Source organism: Boeremia exigua (genome assembly GCF_020726555.1).
Source record: "Boeremia exigua strain MPI-SDFR-AT-0100 chromosome Unknown C7974scaffold_11, whole genome shotgun sequence".
In the NCBI taxonomy this organism is placed as follows: Eukaryota; Fungi; Ascomycota; class Dothideomycetes; order Pleosporales; family Didymellaceae; genus Boeremia; species Boeremia exigua.
In genome coordinates, this window is record NW_025763528.1 from 1,197,778 (window position 1) to 1,221,017 (window position 23,240).

The 23,240-nt window shown below is 56.4% G+C and overlaps 8 protein-coding genes across 8 annotated transcripts; 3 read left to right on the forward strand and 5 right to left on the reverse strand.

The window, feature by feature from the left end:
• Nucleotides 1-677: 677 nt before the first annotated feature.
• C7974DRAFT_50682 (uncharacterized protein) lies at nt 678-4,379 on the forward strand. Its single transcript, XM_046146754.1, has 2 exons — nt 678-2,016; nt 2,066-4,379. The coding sequence occupies exons 1-2, from the start codon at nt 1,056-1,058 to the stop codon at nt 4,207-4,209; spliced, it is 3,105 nt and encodes a 1,034-aa protein (XP_045993513.1). The 5' UTR covers nt 678-1,055; the 3' UTR covers nt 4,210-4,379.
• Nucleotides 4,380-5,264: 885 nt separating this feature from the next.
• On the forward strand, nt 5,265-6,937 carry C7974DRAFT_50687 (transmembrane amino acid transporter protein-domain-containing protein). Its single transcript, XM_046146755.1, has one exon. It carries the CDS (start codon nt 5,380-5,382, stop codon nt 6,850-6,852), a length of 1,473 nt encoding a protein of 490 aa, XP_045993514.1. The 5' UTR covers nt 5,265-5,379; the 3' UTR covers nt 6,853-6,937.
• Nucleotides 6,938-7,370: 433 nt separating this feature from the next.
• C7974DRAFT_436662 (uncharacterized protein) lies at nt 7,371-9,194 on the reverse strand (the record flags this gene model as incomplete). Its single annotated transcript, XM_046145142.1, has 2 exons — nt 7,371-8,145; nt 8,200-9,194. 2 exons carry the CDS (start codon nt 9,192-9,194, stop codon nt 7,371-7,373), a joined length of 1,770 nt encoding a protein of 589 aa, XP_045993515.1.
• Nucleotides 9,195-10,993: 1,799 nt separating this feature from the next.
• C7974DRAFT_402308 (chitin binding protein-like protein) lies at nt 10,994-13,829 on the reverse strand. The gene is made up of 3 exons (XM_046142687.1): nt 13,329-13,829; nt 12,436-13,277; nt 10,994-12,080 (listed from the first exon to the last, which is right to left on the reverse strand). The coding sequence occupies exons 1-3, from the start codon at nt 13,588-13,590 to the stop codon at nt 11,460-11,462; spliced, it is 1,725 nt and encodes a 574-aa protein (XP_045993516.1). The 5' UTR covers nt 13,591-13,829; the 3' UTR covers nt 10,994-11,459.
• Nucleotides 13,830-15,635: 1,806 nt separating this feature from the next.
• Nucleotides 15,636-16,839, reverse strand: C7974DRAFT_50794 (uncharacterized protein). The gene has a single exon (XM_046146757.1). The coding sequence runs from the start codon at nt 16,610-16,612 to the stop codon at nt 15,773-15,775; it is 840 nt and encodes a 279-aa protein (XP_045993517.1). The 5' UTR covers nt 16,613-16,839; the 3' UTR covers nt 15,636-15,772.
• Nucleotides 16,840-20,058, reverse strand: C7974DRAFT_50793 (uncharacterized protein). The gene is made up of 2 exons (XM_046146756.1): nt 18,913-20,058; nt 16,840-18,866 (listed from the first exon to the last, which is right to left on the reverse strand). The coding sequence occupies exons 1-2, from the start codon at nt 19,988-19,990 to the stop codon at nt 17,068-17,070; spliced, it is 2,877 nt and encodes a 958-aa protein (XP_045993518.1). The 5' UTR covers nt 19,991-20,058; the 3' UTR covers nt 16,840-17,067.
• A 116-nt stretch (nt 20,059-20,174) lies between these two features.
• On the forward strand, nt 20,175-21,028 carry C7974DRAFT_402314 (DNA-directed RNA polymerase-like proteines I/II/III subunit). The gene is made up of 4 exons (XM_046142688.1): nt 20,175-20,258; nt 20,306-20,367; nt 20,424-20,510; nt 20,617-21,028. Exons 1-4 carry the CDS (start codon nt 20,223-20,225, stop codon nt 20,666-20,668), a joined length of 237 nt encoding a protein of 78 aa, XP_045993519.1. The 5' UTR covers nt 20,175-20,222; the 3' UTR covers nt 20,669-21,028.
• On the reverse strand, nt 21,012-23,239 carry C7974DRAFT_402316 (regulator of chromosome condensation 1/beta-lactamase-inhibitor protein II). Its single transcript, XM_046142689.1, has 2 exons — nt 22,980-23,239; nt 21,012-22,931 (listed from the first exon to the last, which is right to left on the reverse strand). The coding sequence occupies exons 1-2, from the start codon at nt 23,065-23,067 to the stop codon at nt 21,214-21,216; spliced, it is 1,806 nt and encodes a 601-aa protein (XP_045993520.1). The 5' UTR covers nt 23,068-23,239; the 3' UTR covers nt 21,012-21,213.
• Nucleotide 23,240: the final 1 nt, after the last annotated feature.

Below are 23,240 nucleotides of genomic sequence, written 5' to 3' on the forward strand. Positions count from 1 at the left end.
AACGGTTCAGTGTACACCGGGAGCGCTGCTGGGGACGATGATGCTAAGTGGCCAGTGACCTCGAATTTCACGGTTGCTGACAGGCTCGTTCGATGCAAAGTGACGGATTTTTCACACAAGCGATCTGCCAGGAACCAACTGCAGCTGATCAAATCGCGGGGAAAGCTAAGGTCCTTATCAGCCTAGTGAAGGAGGCGCACCCTGCAGCATCGAAGAATCTGCACAGCAACGGTGGCAGCAGAAAAGCGGCCAAGGTCAGAATTTATGCGTGATATGGCCACCGTGCGCGACAGCAGCAACGTGGTGACGGCTTCGACAACGTGCCTGTGACAGCCTCCACGCTCGTGCATGGTCGACAGCGAAGCCGCTAGTGGCCGAAGGTTACGCATCACACAGTGGAACTCCAGGTAAGATCGTGTAGTACACCACGCGACGTTGGTGCGAGGTTGCTCAAGCTGGAGTATGTAGGTCGAGGTTGGCATGAATAGAGTCTTCAAAATATGGGTGCCTCTATACCGGGTAAAGACACGAGGAGCCAGATTCAGGTTTTGCGGTTTGATGGCTGCATTCAAGTGACGCCAGGGTACGCATGAGCAAATGCGGGCCCAGCCCTTGACGACGATAGGTACATAAACGCGCCGCCCCAGCTTTGCCTCTCTGAGCCATTTGCGCTTTGTTCAGCTCAACTGCATAAGCAGCCTTTTTCTTTCCTTCAGTACAGATTTGACACTGCAATTGCGAGTCTGGTGAGTTCTTGTCTTCAATCCTGCTGTCCTGCCCACTCGGCTGCCCGCCAGCTCCGATTACGGCCCCGCTCATTGGCCTGCGCCTGCTATCAGTCAACGCCTGGCAGCTGCTGGGCGACAATGGCAGATGTCGAGTGCAGCTTGTGGTGTCGTCCATCAATGCTTTGTCCTTGGCTGAGTGCAGCAGACAGCTTATCTTACGCCCAGCGTTTCGAGCGTTTGGCAGTCAAAGTGCGTCACTAACGTCGACTCAGCCCACAGCTACTCCACATCACACATCACACACAGGCCGAGAACAAGATATACGCAATGAGTACTCCGCCATCAATACCTCCCCGTCCATCTCGGGCTCAGAACAGCGCTGCGCCCGCGCCAGCAAGCTCTCTTGATCTGCCCCGGGTCCCTCCCCGCCCGAAGGGCCGCATCGAGCGCTCCCAATCGCCGCACAGATTCGACCGCTCGCCGCTCAATGACCCAACATACGCACATGGTGGTCCTCCCAAGGACAACCGACGTCTCAGCACCGAGGTACCTGCCCGCCCGCCGAGTGTCTCACTTCCTTCCATCGGCCAGGAGGGTAGCGAGTATGCCAGCTTCGAGGATCTCTCAAAGACGCTCACAAACGAGAGCCGTGGGTCCGTCCAGCAGTCATCGATAGCTACCGATCTGCCCCTGCACGCTCCAACAGCCTCGGTACCAGGCTCGACAGCAAAGCGTAACATACAAGCTGTCACGCGTACCGATTCCAATCAGGCAGCTGCAGCAGGCTTTGGCAAGCTGGCGCCCGAAGACAATGCGACTCCGGGTGCAAAGACTGGTCGTTCTGGCAGCTCCGTTGGCTCGCGACCGGCCTCACTTTACAACGACAAGGATCACGCCGGCATTCCCGAGATCGGTGTTCAGGTGCCCATGTTTCGTGGTGCTGGCGACGTCCAGGCCCCCACACCCAACCCATACGAGCAGCAGACTGGAGGCGGCGTTGGCTTCCACAACAAGACCAGTAGCAAGTCCGGTGGCCGCCACCACGGACGTACAAAGAGTGGCCGTGAAATATTCCACGGCCCTCCTGGTAGCTATGGTATGCACGGACACGGAAAGATCTCCAACGATGAGTTTGAGAAGAAGTGGTATGAGAAGCACCCCGACGATTTGAAGCGCGAGAAGGCCGGAGAGTATGGCCCGCATATCCAGGAGAACAGGAAAGATTACCACTGGCGTGCCGATGACCTCAACAAGGTGGTTCACAAAGCCCCCAGTGACATTGGATTTGGTATGTCCTCTACCATAACTAGCGGAAAGCAATACTGATTTGAATGTAGGCACGTCGCGCGAAGGTGTCAGCACGCCGGACGAGCAGATTGGATACAGGGCTACTGATGAATATGCATCGAGAATGGCATCTCCTAGACCCTCTTCTTCTACGAGCCGTCCCACGAGCAAAGCTACGAACCAAGAATCTGCACTGCGTCAGGAGACTTCGGCTGAGCAGCTGGATGACAATGGTGATGTGATTCACATCGACCCTCCTGCCCACCCGCGCGGCAAGATCCATGGCGGGGGTTACGACCCACCGACTGAGGACCTCGGTCCTGAGGGAGGAAATACCGACGAGAGAGGCGGTTGGATCACTGAGCGTGGATACGGCATGCCTATCCTTGCCTCTGACGAGGTGCAGAAGCATCCCAACACCGAGTGGAGGCAACCTGCGATATCGCCTGAATTGGAGCGGCGTCATGATGGCGAGTATACGGTCAACGAGGACGGAACTCCCGCCTACATCACGAAGCAGCGCACTCATAGCCGAAGCTCGAGTCGAAACAACACTCAGCAGCACCGCGCTATTGCTAACCCTACTCACTTTGGAGACAGGAGCAGTACCCCTCTCGAGTCGCACAAGGAATACGAACCTCTGTTCCCCGAGGATGACGAGGACGGCAAGAAGCCCAAGACCCTCGCCGACAAGGTCAAGCGACCTAATCTTGCTCGCCACCACTTCCCTAGTCAAGACGTTTGGGAGGACGCACCCGGCAGCCTGCAACTGGAAACTACTGTTGACACTCCAGAGGCTCCTGACGAGCCTGACACTCCAGCTGGTGGTGATGTGAGCGCCGCCCAGGTCTTTGAGGCGCCAGAGACAGAGGAGAAGCGCAAAAGTACCATCACCAAGGAGGATCAGCAGGATTTCCTATCCGAGCACACCAAGCAGTTTGCCGCCGAAAACAAGCATTTGCGTGGAGTGCGTCCTACGACACAAAGATTCCCGAGTCAAGATGTCTGGGAAGATGCGCCGGACCATGGTCACCTTGAGACAACTGTCAGCGGGCCACAAACTCCCGACACCAATGAGTATGCTCCCGACTCTCCGATCGTTGATAAGCCTTCCATCCCAGCTCGCCCGACGGTGCCCGCACGCCCCCAGAAGGCACAACAAGAGATCTCACCAGTGGACAAGAAAACCCCTATCATTCCAGACCGTCCCAAGCCTCAAATTCCAGTGCGCCCGAGCAAGCCTTCGCAATCATCGTCGGAGAAAGTTCCTACCACAGAGCGGGCTGTCGAGAATGATGCCCCTCAGCCGAAGGCTAAGCCCCCAGTTCCTGCGCGGCCAGCTGGCTCTAAGATCGCTGCACTCCAAGCCGGCTTTTTGCAGGATCTGAACAGCAAGCTGGGCCTTGGCCCGCAAGGACCAAAGGTCAAAGAACCAGAGGAAGAAAAGGTGGTGGAACCTGCTCAGCCTTTGTCGGACGCCCGCAAGGGCAGGGCTAAGGGTCCCCAGAGGCGTAAGCCTGCAGCATCCCCAGCGCCAGCGGCAACTATCACAGCTGAGGTTGCCGTCCCGAGGGCTAAGTTGGATCTTGCGCCAGTCACAGCCATCTGGAGCTTCGGCGAAGATGGTGCCCTGGAAGTTCCTGCCGCAAGGCTAGCCACCCAGATCCAACATACCTTGGATTCGCACAAGCCTACAGGGAGCGAGCATGAGATCGAAAAGAAAGCTGAGGTCCCTAGTGGGCTTGAGGCTAATGACGTCCCGGCTAAGGATAGCAAGAAGGCTACTGAAACTCCCATCACTGATTCTCTGAAGTCTGTCACCATTCCAGTGGTTGAGGCCGCGAAGTCTGTTGTACCTGCGGAAGTTAGCTCCTCATCCGATGCGTCTGCCAAGGACGAACCCAGCATCTTGACCAAAATCACCGATGCGCTTCCCTCCCTGACATCGCAGGAAGAGTCGGTCAAGCCTGCCCCTGGTTCGTTCGAGGCTCCTGGAGCATTCCCTGACGTTGACACGTCGGGCGAAGCAGATTCGGAAACCAAAGATAGCAGGCCAGAGACGACAGAGGCGCCGGCTTTGGCTCAGACGGAGTCTTCCTCTCTGACGAAGACGGATTCTCAACCTTCAACACAGTCTCAGGGTGCCACAGAAGGCGTGCCCACTGCTCTCAGAGAATCCGCGGCTGACGCATAAGGCATGTTCTGATATTACAGCAGGAGCGAAGGCAGTGTTGAGATGCAGGGGCCTCGTGGTGGTTGTTCTTATTCCCGTGTATGTCGACAGCTAGATCCATTGCTACACGGCTGGTGAAATGCAAATTTTAGTTCAGAACTGCTTCCTATCCTGACGCCGCCACCGGATGCTGGCAATTCATCAACATTATCATTATCTGGTCTGATGACGATGTTTTTCATGACTTGATCAACAGAAGTTCGTGATGGATGGAAATCTTCGCCACAATGGTATCTGCTGTTCCACAATGTGGGTTGCCGACACTACCAACGACCCACAGTAACATGTCATCACACTCATAATGTATCCAGTACCTCCATCGAGACCGAAAATTCGAAATCACCGAGCCGCGACTGTGCCTGAGAAGATGCAACTGACGATGATGAGTGGGAGCGTTCTCCTCTTCATTTCGGAAGGCCCAGACCGAACAAGCGCCACAGCCGGCAGTAGCGTCCGCGTAGGGCTGAGCCGCCTTCCACGAACGTCCCGCGGCGGACAACCTCACAGAGCATCCTTCAACCCCATCCTTTGACCCTGAACTTGACTCTGGCCATGGAGAGTGTGACTCCGCACATGGAAAAGCCTGTAAGCCGATTTACGGCTGATCCGAGCGGCTCAAGCGCACTGCCAAGCGGATGAATCCCGGTCTACGAAGTTTTCTCGAAGTTTTTACGTGATTATGTGGAGCTTCAAAGTCACAGTTACCTCGCACCGGCCAACGATTAGCAATGACGACCCACACCCATCATCAAACTGCCTGCGCTTCAGGGACAACAAGCTCTGGGGCTTTATTGTCTTCATTCTGGAGAACCGAGAATAGCCATGTCGGGTCCATCCCCCGCATCCTGCGCATGCACTCCGCCATACGGGTGCCACTAGAAGCGCATCAGGCGTGTAGGTAGTGGACAGACAGGGCCGAGGCTCACAAGATGCATTGACATGCGATGAGGCGACATCGCCAGGATGCATTCGGAGACTAGTGGAGATTACGCAGTTGGGGAAAGAATACAGGGCCGATCTTAGGAGCAGTGGAGGTTTAAAAGACCAAAGTTCGCCGTACTCGGCCACGCTCTACTGCCGACTGACATTGAATCATCCTTCCTTTCATTGAGGGCCTGCCACTCATCCGTCATGGGTCTCAAAAATCCATTCCAAAAGAAGGAAGCGCAAGGGTCGCCTGCCCAGAGCGAGACGTCGCCATATCCCGGATCTGAAAAATCCAACTACGACGAAGAGTTCGGGCAAAACACCAACATTACAACCGGCTGGACAGGCGATGGCTTTGCTGGCGCCAACGAATACCCACAGCAGCGAGATGGTCTGGGTGATGAGTACCGGACTCTGGGGCGCTGGCGAGCGTGTGTGATCCTGATCACCATCGAGGTCGGCATCGGTGTTCTCAGTTTGCCTTCTGCGCTCCAAACCCTTGGTCTTATCCCTGGAATAATTGCTATTCTCGGTTTTGGCTCTCTCACAACGTACTGCGGCTACATCATGGTCCAGTTCTACAGGAAATACCCCATGGTCACGAATCTGGTCGACTGCGCGCTCTACCTCGGCGGAAAGAATTTCGAACGCTTCTTCGGTGTCGCTTTCATCTTCAACCTCGTACTCATTTGTGCCAGTGCAAACATTACGATGTCAATCGCTCTCAACACCCTCTCGTCTCACGCCATTTGCACGGTTGCTTTCATAGCCATACCGCACGTCGCTTGCTGGCTGCTCTGTCTGCCGCGCAAGCTTACATTTGCAGCTGCTATGAGTTGGATCTGCACAATCTCCATTGTCGCTTCAGTTCTCATCGTCATGATTGCTCTCGGTGTCGCAGGGCCGAAAGCGCCGCCTGGCTTCGATGTTAAAATCATCCTTGTCGGCAAGCCAACCTTTGTTGAGACCGTCAACGCTCTTCTCAACGTCGCTTTCGCGTTCGCCGGCAACCAATCTTTCATGTCCGTCATGGCCGAGATGCGAAACCCGCAGAAAGAATTCCCCCCTGCGCTCTTCATGCAGAAATCCTTCGAGGTCGTCGTCTACATTGTCGTCGCATGCGTCATTTACGGCCTCGCCGGCGACGCCGTCACCTCCCCTGCGCTTGGCTCCGCACCCACTATCCCCGCCAAGATCGCCTACGGCATCCTCATCCCGTCTGTCCTCGGCACGGGCCTTGTGATCGGTATCACGGCCATAAAATACATGTACATTGCAATTATGCGTAAGGTCAGGCCGGAACAGGTCAACATCCACAATGCCTTCACTTGGACACTCTGGGTCACTCTCGGTACGCTGTTCTGGATCGTGTCCTTCGTCATCTCGAACGCCATCCCCATCTTCTCGTCCATCCTGAACATCAGCTCCGCGATCTTCATCTCTTGGTTCACTTTCGGCTTGACCAGCGTCATGTGGCTGCACCTCAACTGGAAGCAGCAATGGAGCACACCAAGGAAGAGTGCCCTGGCGTGCCTGAACTACGCAATCCTGTTAATGACGCTGTTCTTAAATGTCGGCGGCTTGTACACGAGTCTGAAAGCGCTCATTGATATATTCAATGATCCCAATTCGACTTTGAACGGGCCGTTTACCTGCTCGGATAATAGCATCTTCTAGACGCCTGCTGAGGCTTAAGATTAATATATCTTCCTGACATTGTTCATACTCTCCCATAACAGATGCCTTGCGTGTTGTAGTCTACTATCTGTTCTCCCAAACATGCTCACGTCATGCAACGCAACGCGTCGGGACACTGCACGGCATTCTCGACGTTCGTAGCACGCCTGGTTGATACGCAGGTCTGTCAGATTGTTTAACGCATTGCCGATATGGCTTCTGTTCGTAACGCGGAGCACTCAAGCTTGTTACAGTTTCCAAGAGAGATAAAGATGGCATCTCAACTCCTTCACTCTACTAAAGACACCAACGCGAAGCTTCTCGTGAACCGTTCAATTAAGGCCCATACACAGGCTCTACACACGACATAGCGAAGTCAAACCAACGACATGACCAAGTCAAACCAACGACATAACCAAGTCAAGCCAACGACATAACCAAGTCAAGCCAACGACATAACCAAGTCAAGCCAACGACATAACCAAGTCAAGCCAACGACATATTCCCCAAGTCTTTCTTTAAGCATACAATCTGCCGGGGATTGGCGTCTCGACTGGCAAACTCGAAAAGGTGCAGTGCCCAGTTTGCATGTGTACACGTTCGTCGTCATTTAACCCATGTGTGACTGCACCCCACTGTACGGGAAGCATATGAGCATTCTCATCACCGACCACAGAGTGACATGCTGCGCTCATGACGGCCGAGCAGCTGCTTGCGAGCGGCATACCGGCAGGGTATGTCAAGCGGCCCATGGCAACGCCACAGAGAGCAATCACAGTTGCCGTTACTGTCGTGAGAATTATGGCAAAGGGCGAGAAGCCACACGTAGAGATCTGCTCATTTTGCACGATCTCGCGAGCTCCGCTTTCCCGAGTCCGTGTGACCGTGATCTGCACCATAAACAGACTTTGGCTGGCAAGCCAGTGGAAGAGACCTGAGACTATGATCATCGGTATGGCGTAGCGGTAGGGTACACTGAGCCAGTAGGTACTGCGCTGCTGACCGATGGGTGTTGTGACGCGTAACGTCTTGCGGTCATTGAGGTAGCTGGACCACTCCTTCCCGAGAAGCATGCTACTATACAGCCTGTTGAAGGTAGGGTAGAGGTAAGAAAGAATTGCTTGTGGGCTGTTGGCCAGTATGACAGCACTGAGAAGGGACATATTGGCAGTAAGTAAATTCCTGCCATCCACGGAGCCAAATCCGATCTTCCAGAGCTGCGCCGGAGACTTGGGCATGCCATGGAGTGACATCCTAATCGCCGCTAACCCAATGATGACGGCACACAGGTAGCTACGCAAACATCAGATATTCCAGTTATTTGATGCATAAGTTGCGCAGACTTACAACACATAAGCCGTAAGCCACGTCCCATGACTCGAGGCTGCCGACCATCGAATCTTTTCGGGCTTGAAGGCTCTGGCTTGATTTCTCAATTCTTTATCGTGCCGAGTATGATACCGTACGATATCGTTACGTGGAGCCACGGACGTCCTTCCGTTGAATGCTCTATCGATCTGTACTTCAGACGGCAGGCAACGGCCTTCGGTGTGGGCATCTGGACGTTCGAGAAAACTTGCTATAGCATCCCCCAGCGTTACAAGCGCATCATGACTGCTATGGCATAACAGTAAACGAGACATGCAACCTGCTTTCAACAGATTCGAGACTAGTACTATTGACACGATCAGGAAGCTAAATTGAAGTTTGCACATCTCCGCAACTTGCTCGATCATGCAATACTGCACAGGACTTTCGTATGGTTTCCAATTCTCTGTTACGTTTGAGAAATCGCAAGTTGAGTCTTTGAGATGAAGACAGCGCCATCGGTTCGACGGATATACGCTCGGGTCGCTTCGGAAGGGCATCGTAGATGCGACATCTCTGATTGTTGCGTTGTACCAAGCAACAGTGGCATTATCTCTGTCATCCACGTACCACGCGTATGCTCCCGTAGTATTATGCACTCCAAGATGCCAGTGTGTTTGGTTGCGCCAGGTCGTGGGCTGGGCCTGAGCGATATACACGTTTCCAAACTCAGACGTGTATTGCGTGTCGAAGCCGTGAAAACATGGTTCGGAGCTGGTGTTTTTGTACCTGGGAATTTCGGTCCCATCGTTGAGTATGATGGTCTCATTAAGGCTGGGACGATAATCGTCTAGAGTTGAGTCGAAGGAACTCATATTCTTCCAATCGCCTTCGAATGCAAGAAAGTTGGAAAAGTCGTAGGATCCGCCCGATAGCCAGCTTTCCATGGTTGGAACCACAACGTAGCTGTTAGCTTGCAAGTTGGTGAAGACAACTGAGTTGTACAGGAGATGGAGTGGCATGGAAGAAACCATGAGGATGGCCCATAGAACCGAACGCTCGCCCTTGATGAATCTGAGATTGTGGACGCTCGGGATCCCGATGTGGAGCCAAAAACGTCCCGCGTGAGCATTATCAATCTCTGTGCGGTTTGGCGAACATAGGACCTGCATACAATAATTGCTTGCACCGAGCAACAAAGTGCTAAGAGTATTTATAAGTAAGTGAGCCCATACGTTGAGTTTGCGTGTCGTCGCGCAACTTCCCTCGAATAAAGTACCCAGACCATCCTGTACTTCGTATTTTGGATGGGTCAAAACCCATATTGTCAAGACGAGGTTGAGGATGAATACGGATGTCGCGCCTATAAGCGATAGAAGCGCGCCAATACGCCAGCCTGATAGTAATGGATGTCAGGTGCGACTGTCATCCATGCCTTTGACAGGTACGGAAGGAAGAAGATATGCGTTATCCACATTGACAATGGCCTGTTTGTTGAAGTTCTTAATCTCAATAATCGTTCTGCTTCTATATCGCTCATCGTGACCAGACTGTTGTAATCTGCCGTACGACAATTAACGCAAGGCTGATAGTCTACAAAACGTTGGCGACTTACCGGCAGTCTTGCAACTCGATGTTGGCTAGATGAGAATCGCCATCACAACTGACATCCGCAGTGACAGCATCGTATCTTCTCGACTCACAGAATCTCATCATAGCTATTATCTACCGAAAGATTCAGATAAGAGACACCAACAGCAAGTATGTCAATTCTCGCTGGGGGGCCTTAAATGACTTGGCCGCCGCCACAGCTGTTCCCCGCACCAGGCTGAACCTATCATCTCTTGATTGAGATGTGAAGGCATCTGAGAAGTCGATGTTCAATTCTCTTATATCACATGCAAAACATATGGTGTTTTGCAATGAGATATCGTGAAGTTACCGACAACAAAGAGTTATTCGATCCGTGCGAAGGGGATGCCGAAAGCGACATCGAGAGTGTCGGACAACTACCTATTGCGCATCCCAATACAGTACCTCAAGAGTTGTCAAAGAACGTGTATAACAAAACCCGTGATGACAACAAATTCGATTTGCACATCAACAGCCGAGAGAGAAGCAAGCGCACTGAACGATTCTATAACATCGTGCGTAAAATCGTTCGCATTCCAGTTGGTTGGACACGCCTGGGTGCAGTAGACGATGCTTGCCGTTTGACACGGTCCTAGCTCACCGATGTCTGCAGCCGAAATTGCTGAAGAAAAGACCATTGACACAACTGCGGTTGCTGAACTTCTTGGTACATCGTTGTCATGTTGACATGTTGTGAGTCTAGCAGATACACCCATTGAAGTAGGTGCCTCCTGAGTAATGGTAGGTGCCTACTGCTAGTCAATGTACTTTACTAGTTTCCTCCATATTCCTTCAATCAACCAATCATTTCAACAACAATGCTGTCACTGCCGTCAGTGCGGAAGCCACTTGTAGCGAGGATCCTTGTGTAGTAGTCAACACCGAGTTTTAAGATCGCCAGTAAGTCTGCCGACAGTGTGTAGTCTGTCAGCCTTGTATCGAATATCTTACGGGACGAAAATGCGCGAGGCTTCGCAGGTTGATGGAAGCCCCATCTTTCCAGATGATGTGAGTGTGTCGGAATTTGCTGTCAAGTTTCTTGATATTTGCCAGCGTTGCAGGGCGCCAAATCAAGCAGTTGCTGAGCCAAGGTACTGCCTCTAGATTACCTTGTCATCATCTTCTTCATACACAGTCAGATTCACATACGCTGTGTGTACGGATAGCTGAGAGTCAGGCAACTGTGGGAGAGAGAGATCGTCTTCAACTGTGAAGTCCTTGTTTCTAGGAACTATCTTGGTTGAACTTAGGACACCTCCCAAAACAAGATCAACTAAGTAATTTGCAGATGTTCGTGTTAACATATGTGCGGATCTTTCTGTGAAAGCATCTGGCTCAGCTGGGTCCTTCGCAGGGTTGAACATTCTGACGTTGTGAGCCTTGACAGCTACTTGGCGCTTTTGTAGGAATCAAACTATCACTATTGTAGCTAATAAGCCGTGGAAACACCACTGAAAAACTCCGTTCTAGGTCACTGGTGCACGACTTATTAGTTGTCTTTCACAGAATCCGTATGAAACGTAGATGATAGGTAAAATGTCATGGATATCCCAACAGCCCTATATACTCGTCATATGCATACTATATCGCTTCATTTGTACAAGGCGTCAATGCCCAACGCTGCTTCAACCTTTTACAATCCAGAAACAACTTTCAACGACGATTCCTTAAGTGCAGGTACCGAAGCCGGTCTGGCACCCAGTGCCGCAGTGGCCAGTGGTGGATCCGCAGTAGTTATACTGGCTGCAGCAGTTTCCGAAGGTGGAGCCCTTGCAGGTCTGCTTGCCAGTGCCAGCACAGGTACCGTCAGTGGAAACCTTCAGCGCAGCGGTGGTGGGGGTAGCGGCCTTGGTGGAGGTGGAAGAACCGCAGGTGCCGAAGCCAGTCTGGCAGCCGGTACCGCAGTGGTCAGTGGAAGCTCCGCAGTATCCATATTGGCTGCAGCAGTTTCCAAAGGTAGAGCCCTGGCAAGTCTGCTTGCCAGTGCCACCGCAGTTGCCGTCGGTGGAAACCTTGGATGTAGTGGTGGCGGTAGCAGCGGGAGCCTTGGAGGTGGTGGCGGCGGCAGAAGCCTTGGAGGTGACGGCGCCGGTGCCACCGCAGTTGCCGAAGCCAGTTTGGCAGCCAGTTCCGCAGTGGTCAGTGGTAGATCCGCAGTAGTTATATTGGCTGCAGCAGTTTCCGAAGGTAGAGCCAAGGCAAGTCTGCTTGCCAGTACCAGCACAGGTACCGTCGGTAGAGACCTTCTGGGTTCCGGTGGAAGGAGCAGCAGACGTGGTAGTAGAGGGCTGATAATGATGTTAGACAGATATCCAAGAACAAATTGCAAGCCAGCGCAAGCCACCGAATAACAGCATGGAGGGAGTGGACGCCGCTTTTGGAAAAAGCGGTTTGTCGTCTGGTCGACGATATTGAGTCAGACGATGCCACGCCTGACGAACGAGGCACTTGGGCTTGACATTCGATCGTGTCAAGCCCAGGCCATCGATCTCAGTAGGATCACTTTCACATATCATCAGTTTCCTCTTCAAGCTGACGCTTGAATGACAATGCTGAATGCAATGACACAAAGGAGACCTTGACGACAACCCAAGAGAGCTAGGAAGAGACTTGAAGACGGGAGTTATGAAGTCATGGGCTTACCTGAGTAGAACCAGCGCCACCAGCAGTGCGGTACCAGTTGGCCTGGGGGTCGCCGAGGCACTCGCCAACGGTAACGGCCTTGTAGCCAAGACCGGTGATGGTGGACAGCATGTAGTCAGTGAGGTTGTAAACGGTCTGGTAGTGGATATCGTGGCCAATAGCCAACCACTCCGAGCTGGCAGCAGAAGCACCATTCTGGGTAACGTTGCCACGGAAGTAGTTCTTGGAGTTCTGGATCTTGTTGACATCGTCCTGGTTGTAGTCGTCGGTATCAACGTCAAAGTAGGTGACGTGGTAACCGAGATCAGCCATGTCCTGCTCGCAGCCGGACTCAGCTGTGCAGCTGGAGTAGGGAGGGCGCATGTAGGTGGGGATCTTGCCAACAATGTTGCGAAGAGCCATCTCGTTCTTCCACATCTGCTGCTTGCGGTCGATGGAAGAGACGGCGCTCAAGTCCAAGTGAGTCCAGGTGTGGGATGCGATCTGGTGACCCTCAGAGTCCATGCGCTTGATGACGCTAGAGAACTCGGGGGTGGTGTCGATCTCACCCTTGTTGATGTTGTTGCCAGAGATGAAGAAGGTGGCCTTTCCGTTGTATGTCTTGAAGACATCAAGAACGTGAGTAGTGTAGTCCTTCTGTGGGCCATCGTCGTAGGTCAGAGCAACTGTGCCAGGTGTGATACAGTTGTAGATACCGGCGCCACCGTAGGGAACGGAGCCAACCTTGGTGCGGGCAATCGACGAGGTGTTGGTACCCGCGGGGGTGACGTTCTCAGGGCAGCCGGGACCGTACTTGTAGTCGCAGCCAGGGGAGTAGCAGTAGTCGTTGTCGGTACCGCAGTCTGCATCGCGTCAGTGTCACGTGTTTCAAGGTTTAGCATGTGGATGCATACATCCAGCACCGGAGCAGCACTGTCCAGCGGCGCAAGAGCCAATACCAGCACCACACTGGCGGTCATCCTGACGAGCAGTCAAGCGGTTCTCGTGGGCGTGGGCAATCTTGACCTCAGCAATGCGGGCCTCGAGGTTGGCAAGCAAGTCACGGGACTTGAGGTCTCGCATGTTGATACCAGCGATCTTGGGCAGGCCCATACCGCCATGGGCGCTGACGAGCGGGGCAATAGCCGCAACAGCGGCGAGTGAGGAGAAGTGCATGTTGAGGGTTCGTGTTCGTATTACGGGATTACTAGAGGTAGTGTGTGGAGGGTTCAAGGAAGCGAATGACAAGTGTGAGCCAGTAAAGACTTCACGACTGGATGGTCCTGAGAGGAGTAACGAGGGGCGAGCCGCAAGTAGAGGCGGAATTAAGGCTTCAGGGAGAAGGTGAAGAAGGTACACTTGACGAAAGGGACTCTCTGCTTATGAAGGGACGCAAGATCGCCCGCCAGCGAAACATCCCTGCAGGCAAGTTGCTAAACTTGACGATGGCGCACCGAAGCATGCTTCGCCAAGAGCCGGTTAAACCTAACAAAGTTCAAGCCTTGTGTCGCGGCCACCCCTGGAGCCTCGCGCGCTATCAATCCTCGCCCCATAGCTCCGGGTTCGCTTCGCGCGACCAAGGTTGCGATTGGGCGGCATGTCGGATAGCGGGAGTCAGTCTGCGATGATGCAGGAACATGGATTCAGCGAGTCCACAGCAACCCCACCAAGAGGAGACTCAGGGAATGACGCTGAAATTGATGTTCGTATCCGAGGCCTGAGGCATTGTGCCGCCTAGCTGCAGTCATCTGTTCATCGTGGGACAGACGGCCAAAGTCTTGTTGGACTCCATCGAAACCGTGGTGGCTTCATGGCTCACTGTAGCACTCGGCCGCGTGTGGAAATCACTCGGCCCGCTGTCGTTCTGAGGTGCATGCGATTACATGCAGCTGCCGTGGCTCAAGCCTGACACTGGACGGCGAGACGCATGGTAGTGACGAGTGCAACAGCGCCGCGGGCGCTGCATAGAGACCGTCTCGCGCTGGGGTTCAACATTACAGTTGTCCGCCACATTGGCTCTCTACTGCCGAGCGCTCTTGCGAAGGTGCCGTTCTTGGGAGGAGCTTGTTGAAAATAAGGAGAGAAGGCCCCACCCTCTCCGTCAGCCGAGCCATGCCATCATCCGCACCCATCTAACTTTAGATTGCTCTAGTCTCTGCGTTTCAGGCGTTCCGTGCATGAAGTCTCTGCCAGAACCCAAAAGCAGCATCGATCCCACGGCCGGGTTGTTTGGAAGCTGGCCCGATAAAATTGGTGACTGCGCCAAGCACCGACGACGCTGGCCGAAAGTCGACGAGCCAACCACGTGTGCCGAGAAGCGAAGCTCGTGTCGTCTACCAGCATTCAACCCACGTCACTCCCAAACATCGATACAGACAGTGCGCCAATTGCAGCGCGTTGCTCCGAAAGTTGCAGCCCAAAGGGGCAGTAAACAGCATGAGACTGCAGCATCAATACTCGGTCCCGCAGCATGGGTGGTGGCACGGAAAATTCTCGTCTCCCTCCCGCAGGCGAGCGTGCAGCTAACCAATTGCCTAGTGCCAGGCTCTCCAAACGTCCATTACTCCACAGGTGTACCTAGTGCGCGTCGGGAATACCGCGCGAAGTAGAATCCGAGATCGGCTGTCTGCTTTCGCTTTCGAGCGATGATTTGAGGTGTTCTCCCAACGGCCCGTGATCATCAGCCCTACTGCATGAGACCCTGTCACCATCGTGATGCGTAAATTGGCAATGCTTAGTCTGCGAGCCGGCGCTACAGCCGTTCTCCAAAGTCCACGTCGAAACTCGCCATGACGGAGCAACAGATGTTCATCAAGTCAACATGACTCTGTCTCACTCGCTCACGTTCTCCGAGCAGCCAGTGCGACGTCCAAACGTGGTAAACCCACGACCGATGTTCCGAGGATTAGATCGTTAGGCTATTGGCAAGCTACACCCCTTGCTGTGTCCCGCTTGCCCCTGTGTTGTACAACGCGCATGACTTGCACGGCTCTATCAGTGTGGCACGACGGCGTGTCCTGCGCAAGTATGTCAGCTTTACGTTGCACTGCATATCGGAGGCAATAGCTCGTTGGGGCACTGGCATCAACAAGCGTCAAGTACCGTCCCCATTGTGCTTCTGGTGATCTTCTCAAGAGGTGGAGACAGTCCACAAAAGGCACGCTCTTCCAGGCCGAGAATGCTCTCGCCCAAGCGTGAACAGTGTGCAGCTGCGGAATTGATTTCATGCTGATCGCCACACCTCTCTCCAGAATATCACACGAGCTCCAACGCGACAATCGTCCATGTCCAATCGACCTCCTCTTGGCCCCAGATCCACCCCGCTGTGATCCCACCGAGACATTCCTCCTGGGCATCTCTAGGCAGGCCTGCGCCAACAGCACCACAACCAACAAACATGCCCCCGTACAGCAGCCCTCCTCAATCCCAAGCCCAACAAACCCGCCTGACGACGCCGCACCACGCCCCCAAGCCTCGCACGAGCCGCCGCACAACCCTCACCACCCCGCCGTGCAACCCCGCTTAACACCCTCCTCCCCTCACTCCACAGCGTCCTTGCATCCGCGCACGAAAACGCAGGCCCTCCCGCCAAGCAGCGCAGCACCAGCACTCCTCCCCATGCCTCATGCCATGACACAGCCAAGCGCGCATCCCCACCCCCGCGCGGAAACATTCGCGCTGTGCACCCTCGCGTTTCAAACGCGCTTTGCAACACGCCCGTGGAAACAGTGACGTATGTCCGCACGCAGACAGCAGACACGCTGCCCCGTGGCTTGCCGCACCTACCTGCCGCGGCCGCGATTGCCACTGCGAGTGCATTTGGAATCCGGTTGCGGGGTGCGATCAAGCAATCCCCAAGGCTTGGGGGATTCGGGCGGATTGGTAAGGTTCTGGGTGGTGGCGCTCGTGGCGCGCTGGGCGCTCGGCGCAGGGCTGGGCGCTGGGCGTGCGAAGCGTGTCGCTGGGGGAGGGATGACTGCATGTGGTGTTTGCCCTGCTTGTTTTCGGGCGGTGCGGGGGATCTGCGTGATGCGTGATGCGTGATGCGTGATGCGTGATGCGTGATGCGTGATGCGTGATGCGTGATGCGTGATGCGTGATGCGTGATGCGTGATGCGTGATGCGTGATGCGTGATGCGTGATGCGTGATGCGTGATGCGTGATGCGTGATGCGTGCTGTGTGGTTGGAGTCGGGCATGGGGGTTGGCGGGTCGGCGTGGATTCGAGCAAGATGCGTTGCGATGCGATGCCCAATGGTAAGAAGTTGTATGCCGCCCGGTCTATTTTACGATATCCTACTGTTTGTAGTCTGTGATAGGAAGATAGTCCTCTCATGCGGAGAGAAGGCATATCAACATCGATCCATGAATTGGCCATGCAAAGCACAACGTATCCAGATACTGCAATCTCCAGGACACATCCTGCCAGGTTTTTATCTAGCTCTTCCCTGCGACTCTCGCATACAGCAGTATAGTCGTTGATATGTGGATGATCATGTCGATTGAATATCTGTTACCAACAATACCATAGTATAGCCGTCCGCGTTATCGGCCCCATGACAAGCTTTATCAGCAAAAAGCGCAAAACATCACAATCAACGGCAGCGCATTCGTGTCTCAAGAGTGTAAAGTCGAAAAGGAATCATATTTCGCGCTATCTCAACGGCAGAGCGGGACGCTTCTGATGCAGCGCAACAACGCTGCTCAACAACGCGCTCAGCGAGCCCGTCGCGTGGCTCTGCCCGCTCTCTTCGAACAGCTGCTGCAGCTGCTCGGGCTTGACGACGACGGTGTCGACGTCCTCGCTGTGCAGGAGTGCGTCGATGGATGGCAGCGCCAGGACGGCGTCGTCTTCGGCGTCCGTGCTGGCCTCGGCGGGGGTATATGTGGGTTGCGGGGGGGGGTCCTCGGGGGGAGGCGTGGGCAGCTGGGCGGTGCTGCTGGTGGGGCTGATGACGCGGATGTTTGCGGCCGAGTCGAGGGTGATGTAGCCCCTCGCGCTGTGTCGGGAGGCGAGAGCGAGGGTGATGGTGGGGTTCTTGGCCGACCACAGGGCGCCTGCGTGTTGGGGCTTGAAGATCTGGGTTGTTGACGACGCGCGCTGGAAGCGGGCGTTGCTGTTCTCGAAGCGCGGTAGTGTCACGGCGAAGGTGCTGTCAGTCTCGTTGACGGCAAGCTTCACGAGCGGGATGCGGTCGAATCGGTCGATGCCGGGGGTGTTGACGGGTACGCAGTACAGCAGCTGATCTCGGACCATGTCCCAGACTGTTATCGAGTCGCCAACAACGATCAGGTGTTGGTCGAGGATGGCGAGACCGCTGAGTGCAACAACATCGACCTCGGTCAAGGAACGCTGAATGACTGTGGTGTTGGCGTTGATGAGGTGGACAACGCCCGGGTCTTCGTCTGAAGCCCATGAAATGGCAGCTGCGATGACCGAGCCATCTGCGGAGAATGCTAAGCGCGAATTCCGTAGTGGCAGAGTCTGTTGTGCATTCGCGCCAGCATCAAGCACATCGAGCTTGTCGCTGATTTCGACCGAGCAGTCGAGCGACCAAGTCACGAGGCCTTGCTTCTCAGCCCCACGTACGACCAAGCCATCTCTTAGCCTGGTCTTCGGTCTCCATACTCGCACGAAGTGGTCCTCTCCGACTGTAGCAAAGCCTGGTGCGGTGGGGTCGGCGATCAAGTCAAATACCTTGCCATTGGCAGATATATCGCTGAAGAAATGCGGGGCGTCTAAACGGGTCTCGAGCTTCCACTGCCCGCTGTGCCCATCTCTCCGCCAGATCTTGAGGTACACCTCACGGCGATGGATACGCTCCTCTTCCCGGAACTCGGGAATGCCCTCGTCAAGGTAGGAAGTGTCGGCTTGGGGCGGTGTCCATTCGTCCACAGTAGCAAGCCACTCGCCGTCGTGGCTGACTTGCGCCAGGGTCACTGTGGGTTCGAGGATCCGCCGGCCTTCTGGGGTCAGATTCGGGTCGGTGGCGTTGTTTCGAGTGAGGGCTTGCTTCGAGGCGGCGTGCTGGTTTGCAAGATCATACGTTTGTAAGTAAGGCTCGGGGCGCAGTCCTTCGGTTCGGTGACGCGGCTGTGACGAGGGCACGGTAAACATGACCTCTGACGGGTTCATCGGGTTGACGGCCAGGGGCACCGGCTGGAAGACGTCGTAGTTTGCAGGCGCTGACTCTGCGTCGGCGTTCTTGGGGAGCTGCTCGATCTCGATTCGGCGAGACTGGATGCCGACGATGTTGGTCTTGGCTTCGAGCTCGCTGGTGGACAGTACGATGACGGAGTTGTTTGCCAGAGTGACGGCGTAGGAAGTGCCCGAGGACGAGACTACGATGTTTTCGATGGCTGCTGTGAGATGGGGCAAGTGCTGCGGTTTCCCGGTCGCGAGCTGCCAGATTGTGATGACGGTCTCATCGCCTCCAGAAATGACATAGTTGCCTGCGCGTGTTAGCTTGAGCAATGCTACGGCTTCGTTTGTGCTCACCATCCAAAGACCACTTGACCGATGCAACGGCGTCCCGGTGCCAGTGCAGCTTCTTGGGCTTCAGGCTCTCAGCACTGTCTGCCTTGGTCTTCCCTGCCTTCTGCACCGTCTCGATCGAGGCAAAGCTTGCCAGAATGTCCTCGAACAGGAGGAGGGCGCCCGAGATGTCGCCGATTGCGATGTCGATGACGTCTCGCGGGCCCTGGGCAGACTTCGCGGGTGTGCCGGCCACGTCGGCGGGGTCGCGGACGTAGGCGTTGAAGGCGGTGATGCGCTGGGCAAACTTCAGCTCACGCCACAGGTATTCGAAGTCCTGCACCGCCGTCTTGGCCTGCTTCTGGCGCTTGCCGACCATCAGCGAGTCGCCGCAGGCCACGACGACGAACTTGCCCTGCAGCAAGACCTGTATGTCCAGGATGTTGGCGCTGGTCTTCAGGATGGGCTTGAGCTCAGTGGTCGAGGCCTGGGCGCCGGTGCGCAGGGCGTGGACATTGACGATGTGGCTCTTGCCCGGCTCGTGGCAGTAGACGAGGTCCTCGTCCGAGTGGGTGACCACGGCCATGTTGCGCACCGTAGCGCCAATGTCCCAGCGGCCGAGCTTGCGCCTGGACACCCAGTCCCACAGTGTGATCAGCCCGGTGGACTCGGCGACGTAGACGCGGTTGGGGTCGGTGGCCGACAGGGCATATGCCGTGACCTCGCCCGCGCCGCTCAATGGCAGCTTGTAGGCCAGCAGCGACGACTCGGCGACGTAGATCTCGAGCGCCTTCTGCGTGGCCAGCAAGACGAACTTCTCATCCGCCGAGAAGACCGGGTCGCGGGCCAGGAACCAGCCGCCCTGGGCAGGCGAGACAGCCCAGTCGGCCGCGCCTTTCTGTTTCTTCGCCTTCGCGGGCGCGTCCTTCGCTTTCGGGGCCGGCTTGGGCGTCTGCTTGGACTTGGGCGTCGATTTGGGTGCAGCGACTTCCGCGTCGTGGGCCGCGCCGGCGTCTGGCTTCTTCGGCTGCGTCTTCGCCTTCTTGCGCTGGGCGTCGGCGCCCTCCCTCTTGCGCTTCAGCTGTGGGGTGCTGTCCGCCATGGTGTGTCCGGTGGGCGGTTCCTGTCTGTTCGGCGGGTGGTTCTGTCTGGCCGTCCAGCAAACGGAGCACTGTCGCGCACCCGCCAGAAGTTCGAAACTTTTTGACCCGAATTCGCGCTAGGCCGTCACCGCCTTCTTGGCGCGCCCGCAACTTTCTTTGACCGCGCGACACCACCCCGACGTTGCCCTGTCCCGCAGCACCTGTCCAGCAGCACAATATCCTGCCGCCAGAATGATCGTCCCCATCCGCTGCTTCTCCTGCGGCAAGGTGCGCCCACCGCCCTCCAGCCTCGACGCGCATACTGACACGGTCAGGTCACCGGCGACCTGTGGGAGCGCTACATGTACATGCTGACCCACGAGAACAAAGTCGAGGTGTACGCCTGAACACGCCGCATACGCATGCAACACGCCCCCGCTAACCACTGCGCAGCGACGCCCTCGACGAGCTCGGCCTCACGCGCTACTGCTGCCGCCGCATGATCCTCACCCACGTCGATCTGATCGAGAAGCTGCTCAAGTACGTCCCCTCCGCCGACAGGGCCTTGACCGCCAAGGCCAAGCTCGACGCCACGCGCCGCAGAGATGCCATTGCGTCCCGGTCAGGGGCTAACGGTCGTCTATAGGTACAACGCCAGCGAACGCGAGCAGGCACGCGCCGCCCGCCAGGGACGGTAGCCGATGGGAGGGCGATGGGAGAGACCATGCATTTAGGCGATGCATTGGGGCGATGCATTTACAGGGCGTTTTGGGGTGCTATTGGGCAAGGGTCAACAAGAGAAGAGACAAGAGACAAGACGAGAGAATGATATCCATCGAGTCGCTATGCGTGTGCAGTGATTCCGAGAATGCCGTGAAGAGATCAGTGAAGAATACCTACAGAGAATCCAACGAGAATCCGACGAGAGTCCATACCGGGAATGTCAAGAGAGCATTTCATGAGAAAAGCTGGAGAAGCTGGACAAAGACCAATCTCAGACAAACACAAAGCTGAAGAGAAGGTAAGAAGCTCAAGAATCAATCAAAGACGAACAGATCACATTCACTACTACAATCCCCGTCCCGCTATGCACCCAAACGCCTCGTATGCCGAAAACACCCTGCGGGCGTGTCAAGTCCTTGTAGATGCCGGTAGATGGAAAGTGCAATTTAGCTCGCAGCGCAGCGCACTCGTCAACCAATCCTCCCTCCACTTTTCCTCTGCCTACTCCCTCCACTTTCCTCTACTCCCTCCGGCTCGCCAGCACCGAGTACTGCCCGCCACACCCAGCCCACTCGAGCTTCACGTCGCGCACAGCCGTGTTGGCAATCACCGTCGCCTCCTCGACGTCGTCGTCCGTGCCCTGGCCCGTCTGGTAGTTGGCCGAGAACCCCCACGAGTACGCCTTGCCGGCCTTGTCGACCACGATGCTGTGGTCCGGGCCGCACGCGCCCATGACCACGTCGCTCAGGGACGGGATCGCCGTGGGCTGCAGCAGGATCTTGGGCTTGCCGTGGTTGGACAGCACCTTCTCGTCGTCGCACTCGGCCGCGAGCGGCGCCATGGACATGCCGGCCTGCGCGCCGTCGCAGCGGCCCCACACGAGCACCTGCCCGGACTTGGTGATGGCGAGGTTGTGGTGCGCGCCGCCGGAAATGGCCGTCACCTGCTTGTCGTCGAGGCTGTGGACGATGCGCGGCGTGAGCACGCTGGCGTCGTCTTCGCCGGCGTTGTCGGGCACGCCCGTCTCGCAGTAGTTGTTGACGCCCCAGCCCCACACGTGGCCGTCGTCGGCAATGGCAAACGCGTGGTAGTCGCCGCAGGCAACGTGCACAATCTTCTGGCTGGGCCGCTTGGCGGAGCTGTCGTGGAAGCCGACGCGGTTGGGCTGCAGCGACTCAATCAGCGTGCGCTCCGTGACGCGGCGGCCGAGCTGGTTCTGCTGGCCGTTGCCCCAGGCGTACACGTGCTTGTCCTTGTCCAGGGCGAGCACGTGGTTGGTGCCGCACGCAATGTCCGTGACCTTGGTGACGCCGTCAATGTACACGGGGAAGCGGGCCGTGTGGTTGCCCTTCTCGAAGCCGAGGATGCCCTCGTTCTTGCGGAACGTGCCCCACCCGTACACGGCGCCCTCGGTGGTCAGGGCGAACGAGCAGCTGTCGCCGGCCGCAACATCGACGAAGACGGTGTCCTCGGGGAAGTACTCGGCCGAGATGGCCGTCGGCGTGGCCTCGACGTCGTTCAGCCCGCCCGTCTCGTCCTCCGAGTCGGACGCGTCGTCGGCGTCCACGTCGCGCAGCTTCACGGCGCCGCCGGACGTGTCACGGCCGAGCGCGCCGTTGTCGTTGACGCCCCAAGTCAGGATGCGGTTGTCCTTGGTCAGCGCGACCACGTGCATGCCGCCGGCCGCGAGGCGCACCACGTTCTGGTTGCTCAGCGCCTCGTTGTAGCGCGGCCGCTTGACGTCGATGGCCTTGCGCGTCGCGCCAAAGCCGAGCTCACCTGAGCTGCCCTCGCCAAAGAGGAACACCTTGAGCGGCTCCGTGTAGCGCACCGCGTTGATCTCGTTCTTCTTGCCGCGCACGCGACGCGGGCCGCGCGGCACCGGCTTGGACGGGTCGACGGCGGCCTTCGCGGGTTTTGCAGCGGCCTTGGTGGCCTTGGGCGCGGCCACGGCGCGGGCGACCTTGGCCTTCTTGGGCTCGGGCGCGACCTCCTCCTCTTCCTCGATGTCGCTCTCCTCCTTCTTGCGCTTCGCCATCTTCTTAGCGGGCTCGGGCGCGGGCGTGGCCGTCTTCTTTGTGCGGGCGCGGCTGGCTGCTGAGGGTTCGTCAACACGGGGCGCCGTTATGGGGACGCGTCGCGAATTACGCTTAGGGGGCGCTTCTTCGGCGGTGCCGTTCACGACAGCACCTTTGACGGGCGCGGGCTCTGTTGTCTTTGCGCGGCTGGGGCGGGTGCCTGGGCGACGGTCAGCCAGGAATGCGACGGGGACCATGTAACACGTACCCGCGGTGCCATTGGCTTTGTTCTCTTTGTTTTCAGCAGCCACAGCGGGCTTTGCGCTTGCGGCGCGGGTCGATGCAGCGCGCGCCATACTCGGCAAATTCAGAGCGGATGGTGGTGCGGCGTGGTTGTGTTCAAGATGGGTGGTGTGTTGTGTGTCTAAAAAGTCGCGAGATAGTCGCACCGGAGGCTGGTTACATCAACGCTAGCCCAATGCGACAAGGGTCACGTTGGGAGCTCGTGCGCTGCCTTTCACTCCACCCA

Coding starts and splice junctions, on each gene's coding strand:
- C7974DRAFT_402316 (XM_046142689.1), bottom strand. CDS start 23,067: ATGGCGCGCGCTGCATCGACCCGCGCCGCAAGCGCAAAGCCCGCTGTG. Junction 22,932..22,979: donor CAAAGCCAATGGCACCGCGG/GTACGTGTTACA, acceptor ACCGTCGCCCAG/GCACCCGCCCCAGCCGCGCA.
- C7974DRAFT_50682 (XM_046146754.1), top strand. CDS start 1,056: ATGAGTACTCCGCCATCAATACCTCCCCGTCCATCTCGGGCTCAGAAC. Junction 2,017..2,065: donor CCCCAGTGACATTGGATTTG/GTATGTCCTCTA, acceptor ATTTGAATGTAG/GCACGTCGCGCGAAGGTGTC.
- C7974DRAFT_50793 (XM_046146756.1), bottom strand. CDS start 19,990: ATGGCGGACAGCACCCCACAGCTGAAGCGCAAGAGGGAGGGCGCCGAC. Junction 18,867..18,912: donor GGTCAAGTGGTCTTTGGATG/GTGAGCACAAAC, acceptor TAACACGCGCAG/GCAACTATGTCATTTCTGGA.
- C7974DRAFT_50687 (XM_046146755.1), top strand. CDS start 5,380: ATGGGTCTCAAAAATCCATTCCAAAAGAAGGAAGCGCAAGGGTCGCCT.
- C7974DRAFT_50794 (XM_046146757.1), bottom strand. CDS start 16,612: ATGCCCGACTCCAACCACACAGCACGCATCACGCATCACGCATCACGC.
- C7974DRAFT_402308 (XM_046142687.1), bottom strand. CDS start 13,590: ATGCACTTCTCCTCACTCGCCGCTGTTGCGGCTATTGCCCCGCTCGTC. Junction 13,278..13,328: donor GTGCTGCTCCGGTGCTGGAT/GTATGCATCCAC, acceptor GACGCGATGCAG/ACTGCGGTACCGACAACGAC. Junction 12,081..12,435: donor GTGGCGCTGGTTCTACTCAG/GTAAGCCCATGA, acceptor CATCATTATCAG/CCCTCTACTACCACGTCTGC.
- C7974DRAFT_402314 (XM_046142688.1), top strand. CDS start 20,223: ATGATCGTCCCCATCCGCTGCTTCTCCTGCGGCAAG. Junction 20,368..20,423: donor CACGAGAACAAAGTCGAGGT/GTACGCCTGAAC, acceptor ACCACTGCGCAG/CGACGCCCTCGACGAGCTCG. Junction 20,511..20,616: donor CTGATCGAGAAGCTGCTCAA/GTACGTCCCCTC, acceptor GGTCGTCTATAG/GTACAACGCCAGCGAACGCG.